Source organism: Capsaspora owczarzaki (assembly GCF_000151315.2).
Source record: "Capsaspora owczarzaki ATCC 30864 unplaced genomic scaffold supercont2.15, whole genome shotgun sequence".
NCBI classification, from domain to species: Eukaryota; class Filasterea; order Ministeriida; family Capsasporidae; genus Capsaspora; species Capsaspora owczarzaki.
The window spans coordinates 335,447-360,827 of record NW_011887306.1 but is presented as its reverse complement, the minus strand read 5'-3'; the positions used below and the strand labels follow the sequence as shown (position 1 = coordinate 360,827).

The 25,381-nt window shown below is 52.3% G+C and overlaps 9 protein-coding genes across 9 annotated transcripts; 3 read left to right on the top strand and 6 right to left on the bottom strand.

The window, feature by feature from the left end:
• Positions 1-419: 419 nt before the first annotated feature.
• On the bottom strand, positions 420-2,382 carry CAOG_09072 (hypothetical protein; the record flags this gene model as incomplete). Its single annotated transcript, XM_011272503.1, has 2 exons — positions 420-493; positions 561-2,382. 2 exons carry the CDS (start codon positions 2,380-2,382, stop codon positions 420-422), a joined length of 1,896 nt encoding a protein of 631 aa, XP_011270805.1.
• A 1,954-nt stretch (positions 2,383-4,336) lies between these two features.
• CAOG_07301 (adenosylhomocysteinase) lies at positions 4,337-6,641 on the top strand. The gene is made up of 2 exons (XM_004343110.2): positions 4,337-4,424; positions 5,215-6,641. Exons 1-2 carry the CDS (start codon positions 4,397-4,399, stop codon positions 6,483-6,485), a joined length of 1,299 nt encoding a protein of 432 aa, XP_004343160.1. The 5' UTR covers positions 4,337-4,396; the 3' UTR covers positions 6,486-6,641.
• A 334-nt stretch (positions 6,642-6,975) lies between these two features.
• On the bottom strand, positions 6,976-8,639 carry CAOG_07300 (hypothetical protein). Its single transcript, XM_004343109.1, has 5 exons — positions 8,550-8,639; positions 7,725-7,840; positions 7,511-7,600; positions 7,364-7,423; positions 6,976-7,254 (listed from the first exon to the last, which is right to left on the bottom strand). The coding sequence occupies exons 1-5, from the start codon at positions 8,598-8,600 to the stop codon at positions 7,026-7,028; spliced, it is 546 nt and encodes a 181-aa protein (XP_004343159.1). The 5' UTR covers positions 8,601-8,639; the 3' UTR covers positions 6,976-7,025.
• Positions 8,640-9,103: 464 nt separating this feature from the next.
• CAOG_07299 (hypothetical protein) lies at positions 9,104-12,223 on the bottom strand (the record flags this gene model as incomplete). Its single annotated transcript, XM_004343108.1, has 6 exons — positions 9,104-9,944; positions 10,075-10,259; positions 10,379-10,921; positions 11,050-11,205; positions 11,779-11,867; positions 12,190-12,223. 6 exons carry the CDS (start codon positions 12,221-12,223, stop codon positions 9,104-9,106), a joined length of 1,848 nt encoding a protein of 615 aa, XP_004343158.1.
• A 324-nt stretch (positions 12,224-12,547) lies between these two features.
• On the bottom strand, positions 12,548-15,167 carry CAOG_07298 (glucose phosphate isomerase a; the record flags this gene model as incomplete). The annotated part of the gene is made up of 7 exons (XM_004343107.1): positions 12,548-13,153; positions 13,309-13,665; positions 13,773-13,988; positions 14,090-14,134; positions 14,238-14,436; positions 14,717-14,910; positions 15,114-15,167. The coding sequence occupies 7 exons, from the start codon at positions 15,165-15,167 to the stop codon at positions 12,548-12,550; spliced, it is 1,671 nt and encodes a 556-aa protein (XP_004343157.1).
• Positions 15,168-15,526: 359 nt separating this feature from the next.
• Positions 15,527-19,152, top strand: CAOG_07297 (squalene monooxygenase). The gene is made up of 12 exons (XM_004343106.2): positions 15,527-15,562; positions 16,525-16,689; positions 16,764-17,049; positions 17,148-17,322; positions 17,394-17,499; positions 17,581-17,681; positions 17,764-17,848; positions 17,929-18,003; positions 18,091-18,138; positions 18,231-18,366; positions 18,495-18,771; positions 18,861-19,152. The coding sequence occupies exons 2-12, from the start codon at positions 16,588-16,590 to the stop codon at positions 19,051-19,053; spliced, it is 1,584 nt and encodes a 527-aa protein (XP_004343156.1). The 5' UTR covers positions 15,527-15,562; positions 16,525-16,587; the 3' UTR covers positions 19,054-19,152.
• Positions 19,153-19,169: 17 nt separating this feature from the next.
• Positions 19,170-21,392, bottom strand: CAOG_07296 (hypothetical protein). Its single transcript, XM_004343105.2, has 3 exons — positions 21,042-21,392; positions 19,817-20,830; positions 19,170-19,654 (listed from the first exon to the last, which is right to left on the bottom strand). Exons 1-3 carry the CDS (start codon positions 21,246-21,248, stop codon positions 19,274-19,276), a joined length of 1,602 nt encoding a protein of 533 aa, XP_004343155.1. The 5' UTR covers positions 21,249-21,392; the 3' UTR covers positions 19,170-19,273.
• Positions 21,393-21,538: 146 nt separating this feature from the next.
• Positions 21,539-23,662, top strand: CAOG_07295 (hypothetical protein; the record flags this gene model as incomplete). Its single annotated transcript, XM_004343104.1, has 10 exons — positions 21,539-21,597; positions 21,694-21,777; positions 21,886-21,954; positions 22,025-22,108; positions 22,190-22,273; positions 22,360-22,443; positions 22,533-22,616; positions 22,707-22,790; positions 22,912-22,995; positions 23,116-23,662. 10 exons carry the CDS (start codon positions 21,539-21,541, stop codon positions 23,660-23,662), a joined length of 1,263 nt encoding a protein of 420 aa, XP_004343154.1.
• A 263-nt stretch (positions 23,663-23,925) lies between these two features.
• CAOG_09071 (hypothetical protein) lies at positions 23,926-24,930 on the bottom strand (the record flags this gene model as incomplete). Its single annotated transcript, XM_011272502.1, has 2 exons — positions 23,926-24,525; positions 24,658-24,930. 2 exons carry the CDS (start codon positions 24,928-24,930, stop codon positions 23,926-23,928), a joined length of 873 nt encoding a protein of 290 aa, XP_011270804.1.
• Between the last annotated feature and the right edge of the window lie 451 nt (positions 24,931-25,381).

The window sequence follows — 25,381 nt, the reverse complement described above, 5'->3', positions numbered from 1 at the left end:
CTTTCCCCACCTGCTTTCGAAGGGGGGATGCTCTTGCTCATCAGTATGGAGAGGGGCGGCGCCAAAGTCGTCGCCGTCGTCGTCAGTCCTCCAGGGATTGGGGAGGGGTTTGGTAGAGTGCTCGAGGCGCGCTGCCAGTGTGATGAGGTACCGAAAGCGGAGGACCGCGTCGGCGGGGGTGAACACTGTGTTGCCGAACTTGGCAGTGCAGCGCAGCGTCCAGAGAGTCCAACGGGCAGTGTGCATGACGATGGTGAGACAAGCGAGTGCTTCGTCTTTCATCAAGGCGTGGTAGCGTTTGTTCTTGATAGGGCCAAAGAGCCATTGCGAACGCTGTCTAGGGAACCAGGGCCCTTGCGCGTGGCTGAACAGCGTTTCGGCCTCGCGCCAGACCGCCACAGCCAGGGGGCAGTGGACAATCATGTGCAGCCAGTTTTCGAGAGGGGCACGGGTGCCATGAAGTCGGAAGCAGTGGACGCAGGCGAACGCGCCACTGTGTGACTCCTCGCGGAGTTGTTCGTTGGTGAGCTTGTCGCGACGAGACAGCAGACGAATCTCACCCAGGTACTCGGTGTTGTGAGCGATGCGCCAGATGAGGCCGGCACGGTTGCGCGGGACAAGATTGGTCATCATGTTGCGGCGCAGTTTGGACCAGTGCACGGGTCCTAGGATTTGCTCCCACTCGACCAGGGCAGTTGGTTTGACCGGGGCGGGCGTGAGCATGTGGCGAAGATTGCGCAGCGATGCGTCAGATGAGGTGCATCGCACGATGTGCACGCGCTTTTTGCACTCCTCGATGTGTTTGGGGTAGAGTGCCAGCCAGTAGCGGGCATTCTCAATTTCAGAGGGATGGCGGCTTTCGAGCATCGTCCTCCTGGAGCGATTTGCGGTGCGGCGAAGGTCGTCTAGGTCTTTGTCGATGCAGAGCGAGCGATACATGTTCTCGGGAGCGCCACGCAGCTGCAGCCGGGATGGGTCAACGTCGAGACGCATAAGAGAGCCAAAGAAGAATCCTTCGACCTCAGGGCGTTTTGGTGGAGGATAGGCTTCAGCGAGCTGCATCAGCAGGTCGCTTTTCTTGGTGTGGGGCTTGGCAGACGGAGAGGTCCAATCCGAGACCACTGCTGGGGTGAGTTCAGCAAGCGGGAGCCTGGCTGAGAGGATGTGCTTGGGCACCACAACCTGACCGTGAAGGCGGAACACGTAGGGCTTCACGCGCACAGACAAGGCGTCGGCGGCCGGAGTTTCCAAGATTCTGCGGAGGAAGCCCCACGAGTCAACAACCCAATCGTTCTCGCGGAAGCGCACAGGGGCGATCCGCAGTTTGGACGGGTCGATGTGCGAGACTTTGGAGCGGATCACTTGGAGTCTGGCTTCGACCTGTGGCAGACGGGAGTCGCAGAACTCGCGGAGATCGCGGGCCGACTGCCATTTCTTACCAGAGTGGAGATGATGGAGGTACGAGATGCCGTGTTTCCGTAGCATCCTGAAGTCGATCATGTCAAGCATGGGGTTGCGCCAGAGGGGAGTGGCGAGCAGTTCATTCTTCGAGCGAGGAGGCTCAGAGAAAGGGAGCAGCCTGCGCCACGCCCTGAAGGCATGGTGCCAGAACACCGAGAGCGAAAGTCTGAATGGGAATTTGGCGACTAGCCGCTGCATGGCCGTGTACTCGGCGACAGGATAGTCGGAGAGCCGAGCTGGTCTGTCAGCCACTTCGGCGAGGTGGTTGACAACCAACTTCCAGAAGCTGGGGACAGGCGACAGGAAGTTGATTAGCGCTTGGGCAGCCGTCGCTGCAATGTTGGTGGGGAGATCGATGAGTCCAAGCCCAAACATGATCGTTTTGGGAGGAGCGGTCACAACCTTCCTGGCGACCGGGGAGAATCGGCCTTTCCAGAGATACTTGTTGACAGTGTCGGACAGCGCCTTGGAGTACTTGTTGGGCATGTGGATGAAGCGACAGTGGTACCAGACGCGGGAGAGTCCGATCGCGTTGGCAATCAGGACCCTGCCAGCGATCGAGAGACTGTGGCGCGACCAACGACCCAGCGCACGCGCGACCTTGGCTTGCAGGGGCTCGAAGTTGGCTTTGGCAAGATCGCCGTAGCCGAGTTGCACGCCAAGGACTCGAGTGGTGCCGTCAGGAGGTACCCATTGGAGATGAGCCAAGCCGTCCGGCGGATCGGCATCCCGAAGGGGGCCGAGACGCAGGACGGAGGTTTTGGCCTCGTTGATCTTGAGGTTGGTAGCCCTGCCAACTGTTGCGTAGACTTCAAACAGGGCATGGATGTGGTTGGGATCCGACAGGAAGATCGAAGTGTCGTCAGCAAACAAGCTGGGTTCCACGATTTGGGGACCAGACCTCAGGGCCAGAGAGAGCATCTTGTCGCGCAGCTTGTGGATGACATAGTCGGAGATGACGCCGGCGTAGATGGCATAGAGAGCCAAGTCAGCGTCGTGTTCACTTTGAGTGCCTCAGCAATCGCCTTCGCGCCAGCATCGCCAATCTCTTCCTCTGGCAAGCTTTCCTCCATGCTGTACAGTCAATACACGCGCAGTCACACTGTTGCAATAGCTTCGGCTACTAACCTCAGTTCTCCTCTCGCATTCTTGACTTTATCATACAACTCGCGCTGTCTCCGAGTCATACTCTGATGCGACAGCATTGTTGGCAAAAAAAAAAAGAAAAAAAAAAAGAAAGAAGACTGAGAAACACAACTAAAGTGGAAAAATAAGTCGACAGGCTGGAATGACAATTTGAAACATGAAGGAGTGGAAAGAACAAAACAAGCAAACCGCTCTCGGTCGAGGTGTTATGGATTGATTTGTATCTGTATTTGAGTGTTCACTTGTTGCTTTGTATAAGTGAAGTCTCTTGTTTCCCTATTATTACTCTCATCATCAACCCATTACTCGTATCCTCGTGGAACGATCTTAGAATATAACACGAGCTCGCAGTTTTCAATGGCCGAAGTGGTTGTACCTAATATTGGAGTGGTTTTGCTGGGCGGCGTGACTTGGTTTAGAGCGCACAAAACGATGGCCGAACAATCGCGTTGATTTTTGACTGCGTTGATTCTTCCGGCAACCTTTCTCGCTCTCGTTGTACCAACCGGTCCCTTCGCCCTAAAAGTATTGACAGTACATGTAGACATGCAATAGAGAAGGGAAAAGAAGCATGAGGAGTGAGCTCCAGCAGCCACATGACTGGTCAGCAAGTCAGGATACAAAACGAAAACGCCGTGCAGGTTTTTGTTTTTCGATCTTTTGTTTTCAACTTTCCAACCAACCTCTCCTCACTCCTGGTCTTGCCATGCTCCCACACCCGAGTACCCTTCTTGTCCAGTCCGGGATTTTAACACTCTCCATCCAGCCCCAGTGCAATGCGGCATGCAAGCGCAACCCTTTTTTTGAATCGCGTTCTTCCCCCCCCCCTTTCCGTCCTCCCATTCTCCCAACTCAGCTGCGGCTGTACACGCATGTCACATTTGTGCCATATACGCAAACACATGATTCCGATAATTTTCAACCAGCCGAACGCTGTATTGGCGGTACAACGGGAGACCTATTCAAGTTTTTTTTTACGAGATCACGTTTGCCCGCGAGGCCACACGCTCAGTCCGAAGCAGCAGGCTGTCGATCATCGACAGTTCATTTATCACTACCAATTTGTTAAGGAAGACGTAATTTTGGCCATCTCCCATAATTGAAACGCACGAATTTGGCGAACGGCCGTCCTCATGGTCACACGTGGATGAGCACTCGGCCTCTTTTTGTCGATTTGAGTTTTTTGCAGTTGCATTTGTTCGGTAAGACCGCACTCTAAAGGATCATTTCTTTAGTCTGCATCCCGTCTTTGTTGCTCAACAAAGACAAGTCTCCCATGCAGGTTGATGAGCTGTAACCTCGTTGCTTGAGCGCGAAGTGGAGGCGTGTTCTAATGCGAGGCTGTCAAAAGCCATGCAGCCGCCTCGTTAATGAACGCCTTCTCGACGTTTTGCAACCGAGCTCACGTTGTGCGCGCCGAGGAGAGGCAATGGGGTAGTCTTACTGCAGCTACTTTTTTTTCTCCTAGTTTTGTTTTATTTCCCCGTTCTTTCTCGCTATTTCATCTGGAAACGACTCGCACAATGAATCTGACATGTCTCTATGCTCCATGCACGTGGCATTGAAAGACACAACGATAACTCGCTTCTGTTCTGCTCTGTTCAATTGCTCTTTTTTTTTTTTTTTTTGTTCTGTTTGCAATTTTCTAGATGAATTTCCCCTCAATGGAATGTCAAATCTTCCATCCCCATGCAAATTGGATGTTTGTAACAATAGAAATCCACATTCACATTTTCCAAATCTTTCCATTCCTCTTTTTTTGAAAGAAGCTCAACACATTATTCCCACAATGGCTGCCAAGCAGAACTACAAAGTTGGTACGTCTTGATTTTTTTTTTTTTTTTTTGCTGCGTTTTCATTTCGTTTTTCTTTCGTTTCTGTTTCGCATCCTCTTCTCGCTTGTTCGCCTGGCTGTGTCTCTGTCGTTTTGCTCAACGCGCTCGCCGCACGCGTGTCAAGCGCACTGCGAAAAAGAGCGGCACAACGGCAAAAAAAGAAAAGAAAAAAAAATCGCTACATGTGGTGTCCCACAGTGAAAAAAAGTCACGGTCTTTCGACGTTGCGTGCTGGTTTCGCGCTCTGTCTCGCGTCCACTGCCCTGCATTCCGTGCAACTCTGTTTCTCCAGCGTGAGATGCGTCATCGTCGATGCAGTTCGTGGAAAGCGGAAGCACGGGACAATCGCCAACAAGTGAAAAAACGGTTGGAAGATCATGCCACGTCTTCGCCATGTGCGCAGCATAAAAAAAAAAGAAAAAAAAAAAAGAAGGAAAATCGGACGATCGATCTGCATGATTGTGTGTGTGTGTGTGTGTGTGTGTGTGTGTGCGTGTGTGCGTAGTGTCAAGAGTCACACACAGCGACAGGCACACTGACAACAGCTGCAAAAACGACAAAACGACAAAACGATCAAAAAAAAAAAAAAAAAAAAAAAAAAGAAAAAAAAAAAAAAAAAAAAGAAAAGACGTGATGTGTTTTACTTCCTTCTTTCCTTTCCTCCCTTTCCTTCTTTTCCCCTTCTTTTTTGTCCATTTCCAAGATGAACAACAACGTCATCATCATCATCATCTGCTAACTTTGATCCCCTCCCCCTTGTTTTTCTGAACAGCCGACATCTCGCTCGCCGAGTGGGGCCGCAAGGAGATCGAGCTCGCCCAGAACGAGATGCCCGGCCTCATGTACCTGCGCGAAAAGTACGGCGCTGCCCAGCCCCTCAAGGGTGCCCGCATCTCTGGCTGCCTGCACATGACCATCCAGACTGCCGTCCTCATCGAGACCCTCACCGCTCTTGGCGCCCAGGTCATGTGGTCGTCGTGCAACATCTTCTCGACCCAGGACAACGCTGCCGCTGCCATCGCCGCCGCTGGCATCCCCGTCTTCGCCTGGAAGGGCGAGACCGACGAGGAGTACCTCTGGTGCATTGAGCAGACCCTCATCTTCCCCGACGGCCAGCCCCTCAACATGATTCTCGACGACGGCGGTGACCTCACCAACGTTGTCCACGACAAGTACCCCCAGTACCTCGCTGGCATCCGCGGCATCTCTGAGGAGACCACTACCGGTGTCAAGAACCTCTACAAGATGTTCAAGCAGGGCAAGCTGAAGATCCCCTCGTTCAACGTCAACGACTCTGTCACCAAGTCCAAGTTCGACAACCTGTACGGCTGCCGCGAGTCGCTCATCGACGGCATCAAGCGTGCCACCGACGTCATGATTGCCGGCAAGGTCGCTGTCGTCGCTGGCTTTGGCGATGTCGGCAAGGGCTGCGCTGCCTCCCTCAAGTCGATGGGCGCCCGCGTCCTCATCACTGAGATCGACCCCATCAACGCTCTCCAGGCCGCCATGGAGGGCTACCAGGTCACCACCATGGAGGTTGCCTGCGCTGAGGGCAACATTTTCGTCACCACCACCGGCAACAAGGACATTATCACCCGCAAGCACTTTGAGCACATGCACGACGACGCCATCGTCTGCAACATTGGCCACTTTGACTGCGAGATTGAGGTTGCCTACCTCAACCAGATTGCCAAGAAGGTCCAAATCAAGCCCCAGGTCGACCGCTACACCATGCCCTCTGGCAAGCACATCATCATCCTCGCCGAAGGCCGCCTCGTCAACCTCGGCTGCGCCCGTGGCCACCCCTCGTTCGTCATGTCCAACTCGTTCACCAACCAGGTCCTCGCCCAGCTCGAGCTCTGGCAGCACGCCGAGAAGTACCCCCTTGGCGTCCACATGCTCCCCAAGCACCTCGACGAGATGGTCGCCCGCTGCCACCTCGAGAAGCTCGGTGTCAAGCTCACCACCCTCTCGGCCGAGCAGGCTGACTACATTTCGGTTCCCCAGAACGGCCCCTACAAGCCCGACCACTACCGCTATTAAGCGCTCTACCGTTCCTTCACTGCGTGCTCTCAATTTAGGAGTTTGAATCAAATAATTCAACATTGAGAGAGCGCGCGCGTTACGTTGCGGATTTTGTTGTGGCACCCCTTTCCTCTGTTTTGATGCGATTGTTTTCAATATAACTTTTTCTTGCAAGTTTTTGTTTCCACTGTTCAACGGGCAGTCGCGTTTGTTTCGGCGCAATGGTTGTTGTGCCGATACGAACAGCAAGAGACGATCCGGAGAAAAAAAAAGCACCAGAGCCAAAGCATTGAGAAGAGACACAGAAAAAAAAAAATAGAAGGGGGGGGGGGAACAGCAAACAGCAACAAAAAAAAAAAAAAAAGAGAAAGAAAAGCAATCAAGGCAATCGGCGTGAATTTTCGGTAGATACAGCAATAGCACAAAAGTCTCAACAGAAAACAAGAAAACCGACAACATACGAAACAAGAAAAAACGCTGGAATGATCGGTGGGAGGGTTGAAGCAGAGGGGGAGGGGAGAGAGAGAGAGAGAACGTGGCGCAGTATATTGCTGCTACTCAATCATCCAGAAGTTTGGCAGTCAACGAGTCCTTGGACTCGATGGCGACTTTGGACGCTGAGCGTGACAGAGCTGCAGCCGTTTGCTTAAAGTTGCTGAGCTCGCTGGCCGACAGAGGAGCCTTAGCGAGCAGGATTTGGACGGGTGCCGCGTCGCTGACCTCCGGCAAGCTGTCAACCAATTGCACTGATTGAACGCTTGGCAGCTTGCTGGCAATTGCCGAAAAGCTACAGGAATACAAATCAAAGCAAGTGCACAAACGGGGAGGGAGTGAGAGATGGCGGGGGGGGGGAGGGTGTGAAAGCACAAATCAAACAACCGTCGCGAACAGCGTACTCGAAAGCGCGGTCTAGGCGTTTTGATGGCGGCATAAAACCGTACACGTCGATCATGGCTCTATAGTCGAGACAGCAAGGTGCGGGCATCGAATAAGCGACAAGAACTCAGGCGTTAAATGACACAAAAGGATTGAGGTGCTCTTACTCTTGTGTCCGTGCCTCTACTTTGGCCAGATAATTGGCTTCCACTACTCGGCTAGTGCGCGAGCTTCTTGTCGAATGGGCGCTTCCTCGACTGTTGTTGTTGTTGTTGTTGTGCGTGAGGCAAAGGGCAACACACGAAGCGCAAAAAAAAAAAGTCAGATCAACACTGGCCACAGTGACACCACCAGTGGCCTTTGCATATCTGTCTTCCTCACTGTGTCGAGCCTGATATCGAAGATGAGGTGACTGGGTAAGGCTGTGAGCGGGAGTCCTGATGGTAGTTGTTAATCACGGGCGACTTGAGCAAGTGTGTCCGTTCCGACGAGTTGATCTGTTGCATCACGCCAATGTGTTGGATTTAAGTACAGTACGGCAAGCAACACACAGCGATTGCATGTCAAGTTCCCCTCCTCCAAGGGCTGGGGGGAAACAGCAAAGAAGCTCAGCCAAATGACACTTTGACGTGACCAAGCTGAACAAAGCCATCCGTCAAACGCAAACCCGCCTCAGAGTCAAGTTTTGCACTGCGCGACCCCGTTCAGAAGAATATCGAATTCGGAGACGTCGCAGTTCGCGAGTCGTCGTCGATTGTGTCAAGGAAACCAAAAAAAAAAAAAAAACAAAAAAAAAAAAAGTCACGAGCTGGAGCGATGTTGTATGCGATTCCATTGAGTGATGATCGATTTTGCCCCCGGCAAACGTTGTGCCTCAGCCGCAGCATCACCACGCGGGGGGTTTGTCCGAAGCGAAGGCCTCATTCCAAGCAAGAGCACAAGTGGAGCGAGTGCGTGGTCGTTGGGGCGGATGAACAAAAGGGCAAAAAAAGACGCGCCTAATGCAAACCCCATACAAAAAAAAAAAAAAAAAAAAAAAAAAAAAAGCCGGATGATCGCTTCGTTTTTCTCCCCCTTTTGAATCGTCACAACAGCCACCCTGAACGAGATGCAGATTGTGTGTGTGTGTGTGTGTGTGTGTGTGTGTGTGTGTGTGTGTGTGTGTGTGTGTGTGTGTGTGTGTGAAGGAACAAAGGGGGAACATACATCGTTCGACTCCTCCTCCTTGGAGCAGAGACCGGTCCAGCAGTTGCCCATTTTTCGTGGTTGTTTGTGGAGTCTGGGTTGAGTGGAATTGACGAACAAAGACTGGGAAGGGGATGAGCCACCGAATAAAGGGAGGTGGAGCATAATCCAGCGATGCAACGTCAGAAGCAAACACATAGACAAGGGAAGGCAGCAGGGCGGGAAGAGGGGGAATAGAGCAGGAAGTGGAAAGTAACAAACTTCCAATCGCACACATCCAGCTACAACACGGTTGACCACACGCAACATCGAGCACACACATACACCGAGACACACATACACGACACGCACAAGCACACACGAAAAGCAACTAAACAAACCAACAACAGAACTTCGCAAACGGGTGCTAATCCGCACAATAAAAAAAAAAAAAACCATAAACACGAATCTCATCACAAGAACAACCTTGCTCGCTCGACGTGGCGTTGAGCATTTCTAGTGTTCACCAAAGAAGAAGACTCTAACGAATCGGACAGGCCCCCCTCCCCTCTTGCACGCTACAATTCATAGCTTGCTCAGAGAAACCCAACAGAATGCCTGGAAGGAGTCTTGGGCGTTGGCGTGGTTGGCGTGGTTGGCGTGGCTGGGTCAGCCGTCGCGTCGACTGTGGCGGCGGCAGCAGATCCAGCCTCAGCTGGCTCGGCTGGCTCGGCGCGCTTGGTGCTGCTTGGCGCACGCAAAAAGACAATGATGGCAGAAAGATTGTCCATGCTATTGGATTCAAAGGCAAGATCGACCAGCTGCTGCGCAATGCCGTCGAGAGGGGCGGAAGCCAGCTTTTCGCGCACAAACTCGACTGCTCGAACCGGCGTCACCACGTCCCAGATGCCGTCAGAGGCGAGAATGACAAACTCGTCCTCTTGAATGAGGGCATGCTCGTACACGTCGGGTTCACAGGACAAGTACGAAGACAAGTTGGAATCACCCAAGGCACGCGTAAGCGTGAGCTGCCCGTTCACGCGGTTGTTGGCAAAGTTGGTGCAGCCGCGCGCTGCAACAGCTGCCCGCTCGTCCTCGTCCTTGAGATTGTGGTCTCGCGTCAGTTGCACAACACCTGCATCTTGGAAGGCTTTGGTGTCGTCTTCCGACAGCTTGACGGCATGGCTTGGCGCGGACGCACTGCGCGTGGCAAAGACGGCGCGCGAGTCACCGACGTGGCCCAAATAAAAGGTTTTCTCTGGCGAAATGTACAGACAGGTCGCGGTGGTGCCTTGAATGCTGCAGAATGCAGATAACCGTCGATTGCATTCTGCAAAAGCAGCCTTGAAAGCGGCAGGAATGCCCCCAGCAGGGATCTTTTCCATTTCTGTGGCAATTAGTAAATGCAAATGCTTGGCGCAATACGCAGCCGGCTCTCTAAAAATTTGCAAGGCACGAGTCCGGGGAAGGAATCAATGAAACAAACAACAAACAAACAAAAAAAAACAGACGTGAGTATGCACGCCATTCCTGTTCAGTTGATACATCAGTGCGAGCTTTTCCATACCGTCCGCCGTGCCCGTCATACACTGCAAAAAAATCTTGATCGACCTCGCCACGATATCGGCCTTGAACAAAGAGCACATCTTGCATTTCGCTTCTTCGGCCTTTCGATTCGCCAAAAGACACGGCAAACCGCTCGGATACAATGTGCACAAACTTGTCATTCAGCACAGTTGATGAACGGTAGAGCTGTTGTTTGTTGGGATGAGAGGACACATAAGAGGAACGTCCATACAACAACATTGCCACCCACCCCACCCCCTCAAAACGCAAAACAGCAGCTCCAGCAATCCCCACACAATACCCACCTTATACGTTGGTGCAGCGGCGTCTTCAACTCCGCCCTCTTGCGGTTCCTCTTCTCCTCGCCGGAGGAAGACAGATCGGCGGAAGGCAGAAAGACGGGTGCTAAAGTTGCGTTTGCAGGAATTATCGAGAATTTCATCGAGCACTTGGGTGACGGCCGTGTTGCGGTCAAGAAGATCGGACAGCCGTCGCTGCAGCGGTGCTGGAATGATGTATCCACGAAGCGTGAGGCGACATATGGTCGCGTTCGCTGCTACAATATCAACGAGCGTTTCCAGTGTCTTTGCGGTGAACAAGTTGTCGGAGAGATCGATTGCACGCAGGGTGCGTGTTTTGCGCAGCAGGTTGAGAACGGGCTCCACCTCTGCGTCCGTGATACCAAGGCCAACCATGCCGACACTCTGGAGAAACTCGTTCGCGAGCAGGCTCTCGCAGAGGGAAGTGAGCTGCTCGCTCGATAAGCTCGTTTGTGACAGGTCAAAGAAGGCAATCCGAATGTTTGAAAAGATGAGTTGGAACAGTGCAGCCAGTGCGTTGTCCTTCATCTGTAGAGGCATCCGATGCAGCCATCACCATTGCAATGACAGACCAGACGCGCACGAGTGAGCAACCGCCTGTTTTTTTTTTTTTTTTTTTTGGTTGGTCGCACATGCAACGGAGATGTACGACTCACTTCACACTTGGAGAAGAGCAGTCCTTCGATGGCTCGGTTTCGCACGAATGCCTTGGTGAGTGCAGCCACGATGGTTTCGTTGACGGGCTTCTTGCAAATGCTGATGACGGCGTGTTCGTCGTCGCGAGGAATGGCGCAGAGCGCTGAAGCCAATGCCTGAATCCGAGCAAGAGAGACAGAGAGAGCGAGAGAATTCTCGCAGTGAGCTCCTTTTGCCCTCAAGCACCATCCGTTTTGTTTTTGGAATCTTTTTGAGTCTCTCCCCCCCCCCCCAAGCATGAGAGCATTTGAGAGGTTGAGCAAGTAAGCAGGAGACGTAAAAACCCCCGAGAGTGTGAGTCAAGCAGACGGATGATGTCTTCTTGACAAGTTCGATCAAATCGCCGTTGGATGGAACACCGATCCATCGCATCCTGCGTGTATGTGTGAGTGTGTTTGTGGGTGGCTGGGTGGGATGCGCAATGCACCGACAGGCAGAGGAGTCACAACACAACCAAAAGCAGCCGTTCTCCGTCCGATTCAGCAAAGTGATGCTGAAAAAACTAAACCACCACCACCACCGACAAGCAAACAAAACACACGACATGGCATCCTTCGTGCTGGGGGGAGAGTTGTCACGGCTGCTGCTTCACTGGCAGAGCATCCACAAACAACCAACAACAACCAAAAAAAAAAAAAAAAAAAAAAAAGAATTGGGGTTTGTTTTTTGCAAGTCCGCTGGTTGTTTACCTTGAACGAGGCGTCTGGCTTGGGCAGTCCCTTGGTGTCCTTGCCGACATCGTACTGCGCCTTGATGCGGTCGAAGAAGAGTTGCGCCGCTGCGGACACGAGAAAACGCACAAAAAGCAAACGAAAAGCGAAACACGAGCGGCAGCATTAAAGAAAAAAATCAATAAAAATCAATAAAAATCAATAAAATCACAATGGAACCGCAGCCCGTTTGTTGTGGCGGACGGCGGAAATGGAGGTCTGACCAGGGACACGCCACACCCGTCCGTGGGAGTGAGCAGGCGCTTCCATGGCGAGTCAGAGGCCAGAGTTGGAGGCGACTCGGGTCCGGCCTGCCTTTGTTTGCTACAGTTGCTTATTTTCCTTTTGCTTCTTATTTGTTTGATTTTTTTTTTTTTTTTTGGTTTTTACCTTCGTTTTTCGGTTTCGAGCCTCCTCCACCCATCTCGCTGTTGTTGGTGCGGCGATAAAGTGTGACTGAGCTCAAATAAAAATAAAAATCGACGTGTAACAAATCCAAACCACTTTGCGCGAATGTGGATGACGACGATAGTGCTCAACGTCATTGGCAGCAAAACGAATTTGGTGTGGAAATTTGCTTGGTCGTCACGATGGCTCACCTTGTTCTGTACTATGGGATACAAGAGCTCAAAGGCGGCAGAGAATACATGTATTCCAACCCACCAAAAATCCCCCAACATCAACAAAAGCGGGCTGACAGCAAATCTGGGATTGAAAACACTTCCGAAAACAAAAACAGGAGCACATTTTACTTGCGAGCATGCGTCTTGAAAAAGTTGATCAGACCGTTGGTAGAGGCATCGTGCGAGGAAACGGCACCGGCGGCAGTGAGCTCGGGCTGGATGACCTTGGCGAGCTGCTTGCCGAGCTCGACACCCCACTGATCGAACGAGTTAATGTTCCAGATGATGCCCTGGGTGAAGATCTTGTGCTCGTACAGCGCCAGCAGCAGACCGAGCGTGTGCGGGGTGAGCTTTTGGAACATGATCGAGTTGGTGGGGCGATTGCCGGCAAACACCTTGTGCGGCAGCAGCGCTTCGAGCTTGTCGCCGCTGAGCTTTTCGGCCACCAGCTCCTTGCGAGCTTCGTCCGAGGTCTTGCCCTTCATCAAGGCCTCAGTCTGGGCGAAAAAGTTGGCCAGCAGAATGACATGGTGAAGGTTGTTGGCAATCGGGTTTTGCGACTCGACGGGGGCAATAAAGTCGGCCGGGATGACCTTGGTGCCTTGGTGGATCAGCTGGTAGAAGGCATGCTGACCATTCGTGCCTGGCTCACCCCAGACGATCGGGCCGGTGGAGGTCTTGACTGCCTTGCCGTCGCGCGTGACTGACTTGCCGTTCGACTCCATGTCTCCCTATCCAAGCATTTGCCAACGAATCAAAGAGGGAGGTAGAGAAAAAAAGAAAAGAAAAGGAGCGTAAGTTTGCAAGCCTACTGCACATCGGGTGGCAACAAAGGAGAAGCCCATTCACACTTTTCGCCACAGTGCAAATGTCTGACAACCGTTACCTGTTGGAAGTACGCCGCAAAGCGGTGCATGTACTGGTCGTAGGGCAGAATAGCGTGTGTTTGGGCACCGAAAAAGTTGTTGTACCAGACGCCCAGCAGACCAAGAATGACGGGCAGGTTCTGCTCCAGCGGGGCAGTGGCAAAGTGGTTGTCCATCTCGTGCGCACCAGCGAGCAGCTCTTCAAAGCCATCCATGCCAATGTAGAGAGCAATGGTAATGCCAATGGCCGACCACAGCGAGTAGCGACCGCCAACCCAGTCCCAGAACGGGAACATGTTGTTTGCGTCAATGCCAAACTTCTCGACCAGCGGGCGAGCAGTGGACAGGGCAACAAAGTGCTTGGCGACAGCCGACACCTGGGAAGTGGGGGAGGGATTAGGAACAAAACAAGTCAGCCAAAATGCGCTTATGAAGCAGGGAGACGAAACAAAAAAACAAAAAACGCGGAAACCCGACGACTCACATCTTTGGCGGCGGCGAGAATCCACTCCTTCGCCGAGTTGGCGTTCGTGATGGTCTCAAGCGTAGTGAACGTCTTGGATGCAATCACAAAGATCGTGGTCTCGGGGTTGAGGCGCTTGGTGGCTTCGGCAAGGTGGGTGCCGTCAATGTTGGAGACGAAATGCACGTTCAAATGCGACGAGTACGACTTGAGTGCCTCGGTGGCCATCACGGGGCCCTAGCGTATAGCAGAAGCAAAACAGCCGGGAAAAAGGATTAGGGTTAAGGGGAACGGGACACAGGCTAAACAGCAAGATTCGTTCGGCCGAACATTCGTACCAGATCAGAACCGCCGATGCCGATGTTGACAACATCAGTAATCGCCTGCACACGTGAAAACAACAAAAAAGTGAGACTTGTACAACTCGGACATGATGCGAACACGGAGAGAAAAAAAAAAAAGAAAAAGAAAAGTAAAAAACGTTACCTTGCCAGTGAAGCCCTTCCACTCGCCCGAGCGGACCTTGTCGACAAAGACGCGCATGCGCTTGAGGACGTCGTTGACCTCTGGCATGACGTCCACGCCGTCGACCAGAATGGGCTTGTTGGAGCGGTTGCGCAGTGCAATGTGCAGCACAGCGCGATCTTCGGTGATGTTGATCTTGTCGCCCTTGAACATCTTGTCGCTGTCCAGATTGCGCATTCACAGTGTGAGTGAAAGTAAGTCCCAGCGTGTGTCTCTGCGACCCACGACCGGTCAAGTCGGGCAGCGTTTTGACGCATTTTTCACAACGACTCGCTCTCCGGCGTCATAAACCGAGGCGGGGGGGGGGGAGAACAGGATGGAGTGGGAAAAGGTCGAAGCCGGGTCGAAAGGTCATCAAAAACGATCCAACGATTGCGCTTCGCTCTCTCACTCACTCTCCCGCGTCCCCCCCCCACCCTCGCTTGCGTCGTGGCGCTTACCGCATCTGCTCAACGCCGCGCTCGCGAGCCAGTGCAAGCAGCAGCTTGAAGGTCTCGTCCGTGATAACGTTCTTTGAAAAGTCGAGCAGGAAATCGCCGTTCTCGTTGTTGCCGCCCTGCTTCAGCACGCGCGAGAACGTCTCAAAGCGCGCAGGGTCGGCCTGGAACAGATCGCGCATCTGCCACTTGGACGCCTGTGTGTGTCAATGTGTCGAGATGGTCGAGATGGTCGAGTGCCACGTCACAGTTTCATCAGTTTCATGAGAGGGTGAGACGGTGAGTGATTTTTTGGGGCGAGTCGTGATCATCCATTCCACGCACTCTCCCCTTCCACCCGCTCAACACTGATGAGCGTTCAGCAAAGCAAAGTGATTCATCCAACGATTCCACTTTGTACCTTGGTGTCGTAGTGCTCCTGGAGCGCCTTCCACGCGGGAGTGTCGGTCGTCATTGTTTGAGATTGAAGATGGTTGTTGGGACTTTGCAGTCAGTCAAAAAAATGGAGTGAGGTTCTGATGTATCGAATGAGATGAGTATTCCACTTGCAGAAGAGCAACATGGATCGATAGATGCTGCACTTGAAAGGCACAAGAGCCTCTTTTCCAAGCTCTGTCTGTCTGTCTGCCCTCGCGAAAACCCGTGAATCGTTTGCATTGATATTCAATCTCGTTGCTTTCATTCCATTCATAGTCAGCTTGCCACCGCGATAACTGCTCGTGTTTCAATCGGCCCTTGTCAGAATCACACAGAATCATTCCAAGGCCTTTGATATGACATTCGACTTTCAATGTTCAGTCTCTCTTTTGTTCTCGCTTTTCTGGCTTGTTTTTGTTTCCATTCACTCTGGTTTGTATATTCTCGCACTTTTTTAACACCATCGCCTTTTGTTTTTCTTGGTGCTCGTGTGCTGTGGAAGTGCGAGGCAGCAAAAGCACAACAGCTGATGCTGAGTGCTTGAACGAGTGACAAGTCGGATTTTCGGCGTTCATTTCCGTTTGAGATTTTTTTGGCGCTCTTTTTTGTTTGTTTTTGGGGTCGCTTACTCTGCCGTCGTTCGTCGCTCCGTTCCTCGTCTCATCTCGTTGCTCTCTTCCTTTTGTGATGACTGTTTCTCTCGACCTCAGCTGTTCCGATTCCATCAAAAACGTGTGACGCGAACAATAACCTCTTTTTTTTTTTCAACATCACGCCACAGATGAACATCTCCTCATGTTTTTTTTTTTTTTTTTTTTTTTTGTTCAATGGTTTCAATGGTTGATCACTCAAAATCACAAACCATGCAATCAAACATCGAGCTTAATTCTCATTCAGGATGAAGAGAAGGCATCGACAGAGGGAGAGGGAGAGAGGGAGATCAGGAGATCAGAAGAAGAAGAAGAGCGGCAACAATCAAAAAGGTGGGCTGATGCGAGACCGCCGGCGAGTCTCGGTCGTTGGATTTCACCGTCTGTCGCCCCGTCTCAACAAGTCGACAGTCATGTTTCTTGGAACGCATCGTTGGCAATGCGAACCTCAAAGCGTGCTCAATTCAGAGACGGACAAGAGCGAGATGTGATAGTAAAGCGACTGCTGTTTTGATTGGCCGAAAAACATGAGCCGAGCTGCCAATGGAACACGAGATCAAGCAGCACAAAGAGAAGCAACCTGCTGCTGGTAAAATACAAGCCGAGCATGCACTATCGAGGCACATTGGCTTTGTTTTTTTTTTGGGGGGGGGGGAAACGCTCATCCCAATCCGATCTGATGGAAAACGGAGCGAACGAGTGCTTTTGACTTACCTCGCTCGGGAATCACTTGCAATCCAATAGAAAACCAACACAAACCTAGTTCAAAGACAAGATTTCAAACAGACAACAAAACAACCAAACGAGATGGGTTTACTCGGATTTGCCGTCTCGCCGGCGTTCGCGGCTGTTGCTGTGATTTCGTTCGTAGTGTACAAGCTGGCCAAGGCCAGGATTACTGTTCAGCCGGTGAGCGCAACAAACTAGTTTGGGAGGTCTTTGTTCGACAAATCAAATGGCTCACATGTTGCTTTGTTTGGCAGGCACCTCTCACGCCGGTTGTTCCAGCAATGAGGTCAAAATGGGCTGCCAAGCACGTTCCGATCGCCGCTAACAGCACACCGGATGCCATTCCTGCGTCAGACGCCACTGTGGCTGACGTGATTATTGTCGGTGCTGGTATTCTTGGTTGCGCCATGGCTGCCACCTTGGCAAAGGATGGTCGCAAGGTCACGCTGATTGAACGCGACCTGTCCGAGCCCGATCGCATTGTCGGCGAGCTTCTACAGCCAGGTGGCGTAGCTGCCCTGCGGCAACTGGGCCTTGAAAGTGAGAACGATCATACTGGCGTCATTGGGGAAAAGGGAGAGGAGTTGCACCGTTCACTCACCCAATTTCTGCCGTTTTCTGCGTCAATGCTTTCACAGATTGTTTGGAAGGGATTGATTCCGTTGTCGAGAACGGCTACTTTGTCCACTATCATGGGCAAGCCGTGCAGCTCACCTACCCGTTGGACGAATCCGGCAAGACGCGGGCTGGTCGGTCGTTCCACCACGGACGCTTCATTATGAAGTTGCGCGAAGCTGCTCGTCGAGAATCAAAGTACGACTACTACAATGCGGAAATCAAAGCTTGTTGTTGCACTGTTCGCTGACTACGGCTGATTCTTTTAGTGTTACCATCATCGAAGGCACCGTGGGCACCCTGCTGCGCGCCCAAGACGCCGATTCCACCGTTATTGGCGTCGAGTACCAGTCTAAAAAGACTTCCGAGACGCTGGTACGAACAACAGTTGAGAGTGAGAGAGCGAGAGCATTCTCATTCGAATCGCTTCTCACTCGCTCTTGCTTGCACAAGCAGACTGTTCGCGCACCTCTGACCATCGTGGCCGACGGGTGCTTCTCCAAGTTTCGCAAAGACCTTGTTGCCAACGAGGTGGAAGTCCGCTCGCACTTTGTCGGGTAAGCTGAGTCGTTGGTCGCAAGTTTAAACTTTTGTTCGCCTCCAACGATTTTCTGACTTGCTGTGTTGGTGTCACTCCAGTCTTGTCCTCAAAAACTGCCCTATGCTCCAATACAACTTTGCGGAGGTTGTCCTGGCTCGCCCGTCTCCTATTCTCTTCTATCAGGTATGGATTGGAGTGCTGATCGAAGCGCAAAAATGTTCCGTTCTTGCTCATTCTGATCTTCTGCTTGTTTTCTGGCTTAGATTGGATCGAACGAAACTCGCGTCCTTGTTGACGTTCGGCCACCCGTGCCCAGCAATGGAAACGGTGATTTGAAGGTATGATCTCGACCTTGTTCGTCAGAATCTACCTTTGGCTTTTGGTCACACTCAACCATTGTTGCTGTATTTTTTTTCCTGCTTCAGAACCACCTCATCAACCATGTTGCCCCTCAATTGCCAACGCATTTCCGTGTATGTTTTCGAGCGTTTTGTATTTACCACTGATGCCCTTTTGCTGAGAAAGCTCACCTGTGTTTGCGGTTACTTGGGATTCTGTTTTTCAGGCCGCTTTCCTTGAAGCCTGCGAAAAGGATCGAATTCGAACAATGCCAAACAGTTACTTGCCGGCAGCTCCGTTGAAGCGAAAGGGCGTCCTTTTGCTTGGCGATGCTCTGAACATGCGTCATCCGTTGACTGGAGGTCGGTGTCACACTCATCAGAGCATTGATCATTTTTCTCAGTCATTCAACTCCGCAATCGCCATGCCATGCACTCAACCATTTCTTTCTTTCGTTATTTTTTTTGTTGTTGTTGTTGTTGTTCGACAGGCGGCATGACTGTTGCTTTCTCGGACGTCTGCCTCTGGCGCGAGCTTCTTCGCGCAGTCCCCGATCTGGGCGATCACAGCACCGTTCTGAAACAGTTGACACGATTCCACTGGCATCGCAAGCAATCCCACTCCTTTGTAGTGAATGTGCTTGCCCAGGCGCTCTACGCTCTGTTCTCGGCTGCTGACGAGCACCTGGAGAGTCTTCGTGAGGCCTGCTTCCAATATTTCATGTTGGGCGGCGAATGCGCAGCTGGCCCGGTTTCCTTGTTATCCGTGTAAGTGTGGGGCGTTCTCTCATCTCTTTGCTTTGGTTGAGAGTTGGTTTTGGACGTCTCATCTTGGCTGATCATCATCATATGAGCAGCACCAACCCACGGCCAACGCTGCTGGTCTACCATTTTTTCGCCGTTGCCGTGTACGCCATGTACAACATTGGACGCACCACTCCAATTTACAAGCCTTACCAAGGCATGTATCGATCAATGATGGCACTGCGGGCCGCATGCCACGTGATTGGGCCGCTCATTCTCAACGAACTGCGCGCCCTGAGTCGTTAAAGTTATCTCTGGAGTTAGTTTTGTGTCTAGTACGTGTTCTCAGCAGGTTACTCGGGTTACTGAGGCTTCAGGACTTGCGTTGTGTAGTAAAGTAACGTTTCAAGCAAAAGGAGCAAAGTCAGGTCGATTCACAACAATCTATTCAATAATTTACAAAGGAAGGACAACAGAGAAGAGAAACAAAATCTGACTTTAAACGTTTTTTTCTTTTTTTTTTGGTTCAGACCGAGTTGGATTTTGCGCTGGTCTTTTGTCCTTGCGTTTCTTCGAGCTGTAGCTTGGCCAATCGAGCAAACGCGTCCATTGTGGCTTGCTTGAACACACCCTGCCGCAACAAGAAGGACGAAACGTGACCACCACCGACGTAGCGAACCTCGCTGCCCGGCCACAGGTGAGACAGCTCTTCAGCATATGGTAGCGGAATGTAAGCATCGTTGCGCGCCACGACGATGACGGTGGCGGCAGTCGAAACGGGCGTGAAAAAGTTGCACAAGTGCGTCGCTTCGTCCATAAAGTAGCGCATCATCTGCGTCACGTCACGTTGAGCAGCGGTTTGACTAAGATCTGGGCGAAGGACTCCTTTGACTTTGCAAGATGGCGGCTGCAAGTGAAGAGCGAAAAAAAAAATAACCAAGAAGAGGAAAAAACAGCAAAAGTAAGAAAACAAGAAACAGGAACAGACCAACGACACAGCTCAAAAAGATGAGCTGCACAGTGCTTCAAGAACAGCTATGCACGAAAAACAAACACGCAAGAGACGTACCATGGAAGGCAAGGACAAAGACTCGGCTTCAAGTTGATTGAGCTGCTCAGTCAGCGCTGGCCATGCACAGGCGCTGCTCATGACACCATCGGCAAAGACAGCGGAGGCAGTGCTCGCAGAAAGACAGGGGATGATGGCAAGCGGCTTGGGATAGGCCGACGCGGCGAGAGACGTCATGTGGCCGCCCATGGAAAACCCCTGCATGCCCAACTGCCCATAGCCAGATTCTTCGCACCAGCGCAAGAGCACCGTTGTTTCGAGGATCAAAGCCACTCCCATGAGAAACAGGTCTGTCACATGCAGCAGCGACGATCGCCATTGGTACGCGGGCTTTCGCAGGCCATAGAAGGGATTCTCGAGAATGATTGAGCCAATGCCGCTGTCGTGCAGCAACGGCTTTGCCAGGAGGTGGCGTCGCCGCCAAAAGTAGTGATCTCCAGTCCCAGCAAGTTGGATGAGTATGGGCTGCGGTCCTGCGGCATAGAGCTGCTGCACCATGTCGTCCACGGCGCTATCCGGCTTTGATCCTGCTGCCGCCATCTGCGACAAGGCGGTCGCCATAGCGGCACGCGCTGCAGGTACGTTCGCCAGCCAATCGTTGAGCATGGCCGATGAGAACGGCGCAGAAGGGCCAGCAGCGGAAGAAGAGCCAGCAGAAGCACGGGCGCTGGACGAGAACGGGCCGCCCGAGCCGGCCTCCGAGTTGACCTGGATGGCCATGTTGAGCATGGAGTGCACCCATCGATTGAGCAAGGACCCGTCCGTGAATCTGGCCGCGGTGCCTGGCGCCCCTCCGACCGAGCCGACCGTCTCGTCTGGCGTCGCGAGGCCGCGCACGACGCGCTCGAGCGACTTTTTGTACGGCGCTGGCGGGACTGCGCTTCTGCGAACTGGCAGCACGAGCTCAAAGTGGGCCGTCTCGGACTCCTTTGGCAGCAGGCCGGGCAGGAGGCCGACCAGCGGCGACTGGAAGTGGCCTTTGAGGATGCGCGTGCGGCTGTCGACCTGCTCCTCCTATGAATGAAGACCAACGAACGAGAGAGAGAGAGTGTGTGTGTGTGTGTGTGTGTCAGTCATCGCAAAGTCGACAGAGAAGTGGAAGTGGATGGAAGAGCACACACAGGAACCAATGTGGCCGCAGTCAACCCTTCGACCTCGCAGTCATCCGCAAAGGACTCCGAAACAACAACCATCCAACCCCCAACATCAAAGCGATTGCTCAAACCTTGTCAATGTGGACGGTCGGGTGGAGCGCGTCGGGCAGCAGCGAGGCAAAGTTCTCGCGGCTGGAGAAGGCAAAGCGCCGGAGGTTGATGATGCGGTGCATGTCCTCCTTGCTGCCCCAGCCCTCCTTGAAGAAGGTTGTGCGCATGATGAAGGTGCGGAAGACGCGGTCGATCAGACTCGCGTCCTTGACCAGGCTGCTTGCCATTTGTTTGGAATGAATTTGCTGAGAACGGGACTGTCTGAGAACTGAGAAGAAAACTGAGAAAAACGAAACCAAACTTGAAAGGGAGGGAGACTGAGCTTTTTTTGTTTTTGGTTCTTTCCTGTATCTTATTCACTATCCCTTTCGTCAAACAAGGATTTGAATGATGTTCAGGTCTCATCATCATCATCATCATCATCATGAACTATGAACTTGACTATGAACGATGATGGTGAAAAGGCAGTCCATTTTTCAAAGGGGAGCCTTTTCCAGCTGCAATGCTGTCGTTTGTGATGACTGCACAACAGCGCCAGTTGTATCTCAAAGTCAGGGACCAGGGTCGCTTCTGCAGGTGAAGAACCAAGCCGTGTGTGTACTGGAACTGTGTGATGACAGTTCGAGTCGGACTGCATGTGTTGACGAAAATGGGAGGGGGGATGTGGGACAGTGCGATGGACGATCAGATTGGCGCTGCTGAAGCGCAAGTGATTGCTGAAGCGCTCAAGGTGAGCAAGACGATGGCTGATCTCGCGTAAGGCATCTCACTTTGAGCAGATGCATGTGAGTGGGCGACTTTAGCAGTGGGCTGCTTGGAGTGCTCATTGAGAGATTGGGACGTGGACAGCCTGGCTGGTTGTAGGGTTGGCGATGCTGGAGCGCAGGCGATTGCTGAGGCACTCAAAGTGGGCACGACGCTGATCCGGCTCAGGTGAGAGATCTCACTTTGACTGATGCATGTGAGTTGACGGTTTCAACTCACCGATGGAGGGGAATGACAGTCTGCACCGGAATCTGATTGGCGAAGTGGGTGCGAAGGCAATTGCCGAGGCACTCAAGGTGAACAAGACGCTGGAATATCTCGAGTAAGGCATCTCACTTTGAATGATGCATTGGAGTGCGTGATCTAGTAGAGAGCATCGCAAGCTCACTGGGGGGGGGGACAGTCTGAGTAGCAATCAGATTGGCGATGCTGGAGCGCAGGCGATCGCCGAAGCACTCAAAGTGAACACGACGGTGACTTATCTTGAGTAAAGCATCTCACTTTGACTGATGCTTGTGAGTGGGTGACTCAGCCAGATAGCATTCAGTACTCACCGATGGAGGGGATGAACAGTCTGCACAACAATCAGATAGGCGATGCCGGAGCGAAGGCAATTGCTGAGCCACTCAAGGGGAACAAGACGCTGACCGAGCTCAAGTAAAGCAGCTCGCTTGGACGGATGCATGTGATGTGGGTGGTTGCAGCAGAGGGCGTTCAGAGCGCTCACTGACGGATGAGACGGGCAGTTTTGAGCGGAACTGGATTGGCAATGCTGGAGCGAAGGCGTTGGCTCGGGCGCTCGAAGTGAACACAAATGTGATTACGCTCGTGTAAGGCATCCCACTGTTGCTGAAGCATCCACGAGTGGGTCATCCAGCAGAGGAGCATTCAGAGTATTCACTGAGCTAGGGCGTTAACAGTTTGGACATGAATCGGATTGGCGATGCTGGAGCAATTGCGTTTGCTCGAGCGATCACCCAAAATATCACATTGAGACACCTCGAGTAAGTTGCTGTGCGTTTTGCTCGTCTCGGACATTGAGCCAGGGTCCAGAACTTCGGGTCCAGAACTTCGGGTCCAGATCTTGCTAGCTTGTGCATCCTGCTCACCCCATTGGGACAACAGCCTACTTTTTAATTGCATGGGCATTGCTGGTATTCAAATGATCGACAGGGCATTTCTTTCAGTCACCGGGTCGGCATATCCTACGTAGGTGTCCATTTTGGAACTTGAACATGAGAGCGCCATCTCCCCCCCCCTCTGCCAATGTTCCTCGAACCATGAATGGTAGTGCTGACTGCCCACTTACTGTAATTGTTCGTTGCACAGCCTCAGCAACCAGTTTCACCCTCTTGCATTCTCCATACATCCACGATTAGCAACCGCCGACGATGTTCAGACAGTACTTTGCTTGCTGACCAGCAGACAAGAGCTGGAGGATCAATCAGCAGCGCTACCAGCACTACCAGCCGAGATTGCTGAACTCATTATGAACGAGGCGCAGTACTGGCAAGGCGTGCAGGGCATCAAACGAGAACAGGTGTTGCCGCATTTGCAGGATCTGCATGTTACAGTGCCTCGGGGCAGCAACGGAAGTTCGATCCGCGTGAAAGCAATTCAAGTGGTTCGTAACTGGCCGGGCTGTTTCGATGCCACAACTAATCCCGTTGTCGATTTGATTGTCCGAGATGAGCAAGGTGCTGTTCGGTACAAGCGTACTGTGAAACCAGCTGTCATCGGTTACGACATTCAGGTTGTGATGGTCCTGCCAGCGACCATCCTTCGACAAATGCGCGAGGGGTGGGGAGTTCAAGTTCAACCCTCCATATCTCAAGCCGAGGTGGTGCTGGAATCGCTCTACTATCCCGATCATTAAATTTCGACCCCCCCTCTTTTTTTCACTTTTTCGCCCTCCCTGGGACCTGTGTTGCTTTCCGTCTCGCCCGCGGAATGTTCATTCATGGTACAGTGTACCAGACACATTTTAGAAGTGAAGCAGCGGGCTGGGAGTTAAGATTCGAAGCGAGAACAGACAAAAATGAAAACTCAAAAAAACAGAAAAAGAGCGGCTTTTTTGCCCAATTTTCACAAAGCATTACATGGCACACAAACAACGTGTCGCAGCGCCTTCGCTCCACTTCAGTACTTGGTATAACCACCATTGGCATCTATCACAGCTTGAATGCGGCGCGGCATCGATGAAATGAGATCGCGGCAGACCTCTGGCGTGAGCACTTCTTCGTAGACCGCTTGGAAGCGTTCCCACAACGCGGCCTTGCTCTTGATCTCCCTCTCCTGGTAGATCTTGTTCTTGACCATGTTCCACGCATTTTCGATGGGGTTGAGGTCGGGAGAGTTCGCAGGCCAGTCCAGGACGGTGATCTGATTGGTTTCGAACCACTTCGCCACATCTTTTCTTTTGTGACAAGGGGCATTGTCATGCATGAAAATCATCTCGTTTTTGTTGTTCCACACGCGAATGCTTGCTAGCAACTCGCTCTCCAAAACTGAGAGGTAGGTGTCGCCGTTCATGACGTCGCCGACCTCGCAGAAAAGCGAAATTCCGAAACGAGAGATGGCGCCCCAAACATTGATATGGCCACCGCCGAACTTGACCGTGCCCTGCACGCATCGATCGGTCAACGTTTCGCCAACCGGTCCACAGTTGTTGTTCTTGCAGAGATAGAGAGCAGTCTCGTCAGAGAAGACGACCCTCAGCCAGTCATCGACGGTCCAATGCTGATGAGCGAGTGCAAAGGCCAAGCGTCGCTCTTTGTGTGTCTCTTTCAAGAGGGCTTTTTTGACCTTCGCTCCGTTGACAAGTCCTGCACCATGCAGCACCCTTCTTATCGTGCATGGAGAGACACGAACTTTGGACAATGTGCGCATAGTGGCGGCCACTTCGGGTGCGGTGTCGGACTCATCGAGGAGGATCTGTGCTACAATGTTGTTGCGGTGAAATGACTTGAGCTTGCTGGGGCGACCGGGGCGGGGGCTGTCGCTCGTCGTCGCCCTTCCCGAGAAACGTTGGGTGATGCTGATCACTGTAGAACGTGGGAGGTGAAGCTGGGTGGCGATCTTGTTGTAGGAGAGGCCAGCATTTCGCAACGCGAGCACTTGACCGCGGACGACCTCCCTGGGCATCTTGTCCAGCACGGGCAGCGGTCTTTTTGGTGAAGTTGGACGCAGCCATACCGGGGGCTGTCTGGGAGCCACGCGGGACGTGGACTGACTGCGTGTGCGAGTCATGCGCACAAAAAGACTGAACCCAAACCAAAATTTGGGCGGGAAAAGTGAATTTTTTGAGTTTCCTTATATTTTTTATTTTGCTCGCTGCTGCTCTGATATGACTCACAACCCCCGCTCCCGGTGTTCATCAGACGTTCGGTACACCGTACCATGAATGAACATTCCGCGGGGCGAGACGGAAAGCAACACAGGTCCCAGGGAGGGCGAAAAAGTGAAAAAAAGAGGGGGGGGTCGAAATTTAATGATCGGGATAGTATGTTGGCTATGTCGAACACTACCCGTAAAAAATCTCTGTGTGACCGCAATGCATTCGGGTACAACCCTTCCCGCAACATCGCGTGGATTG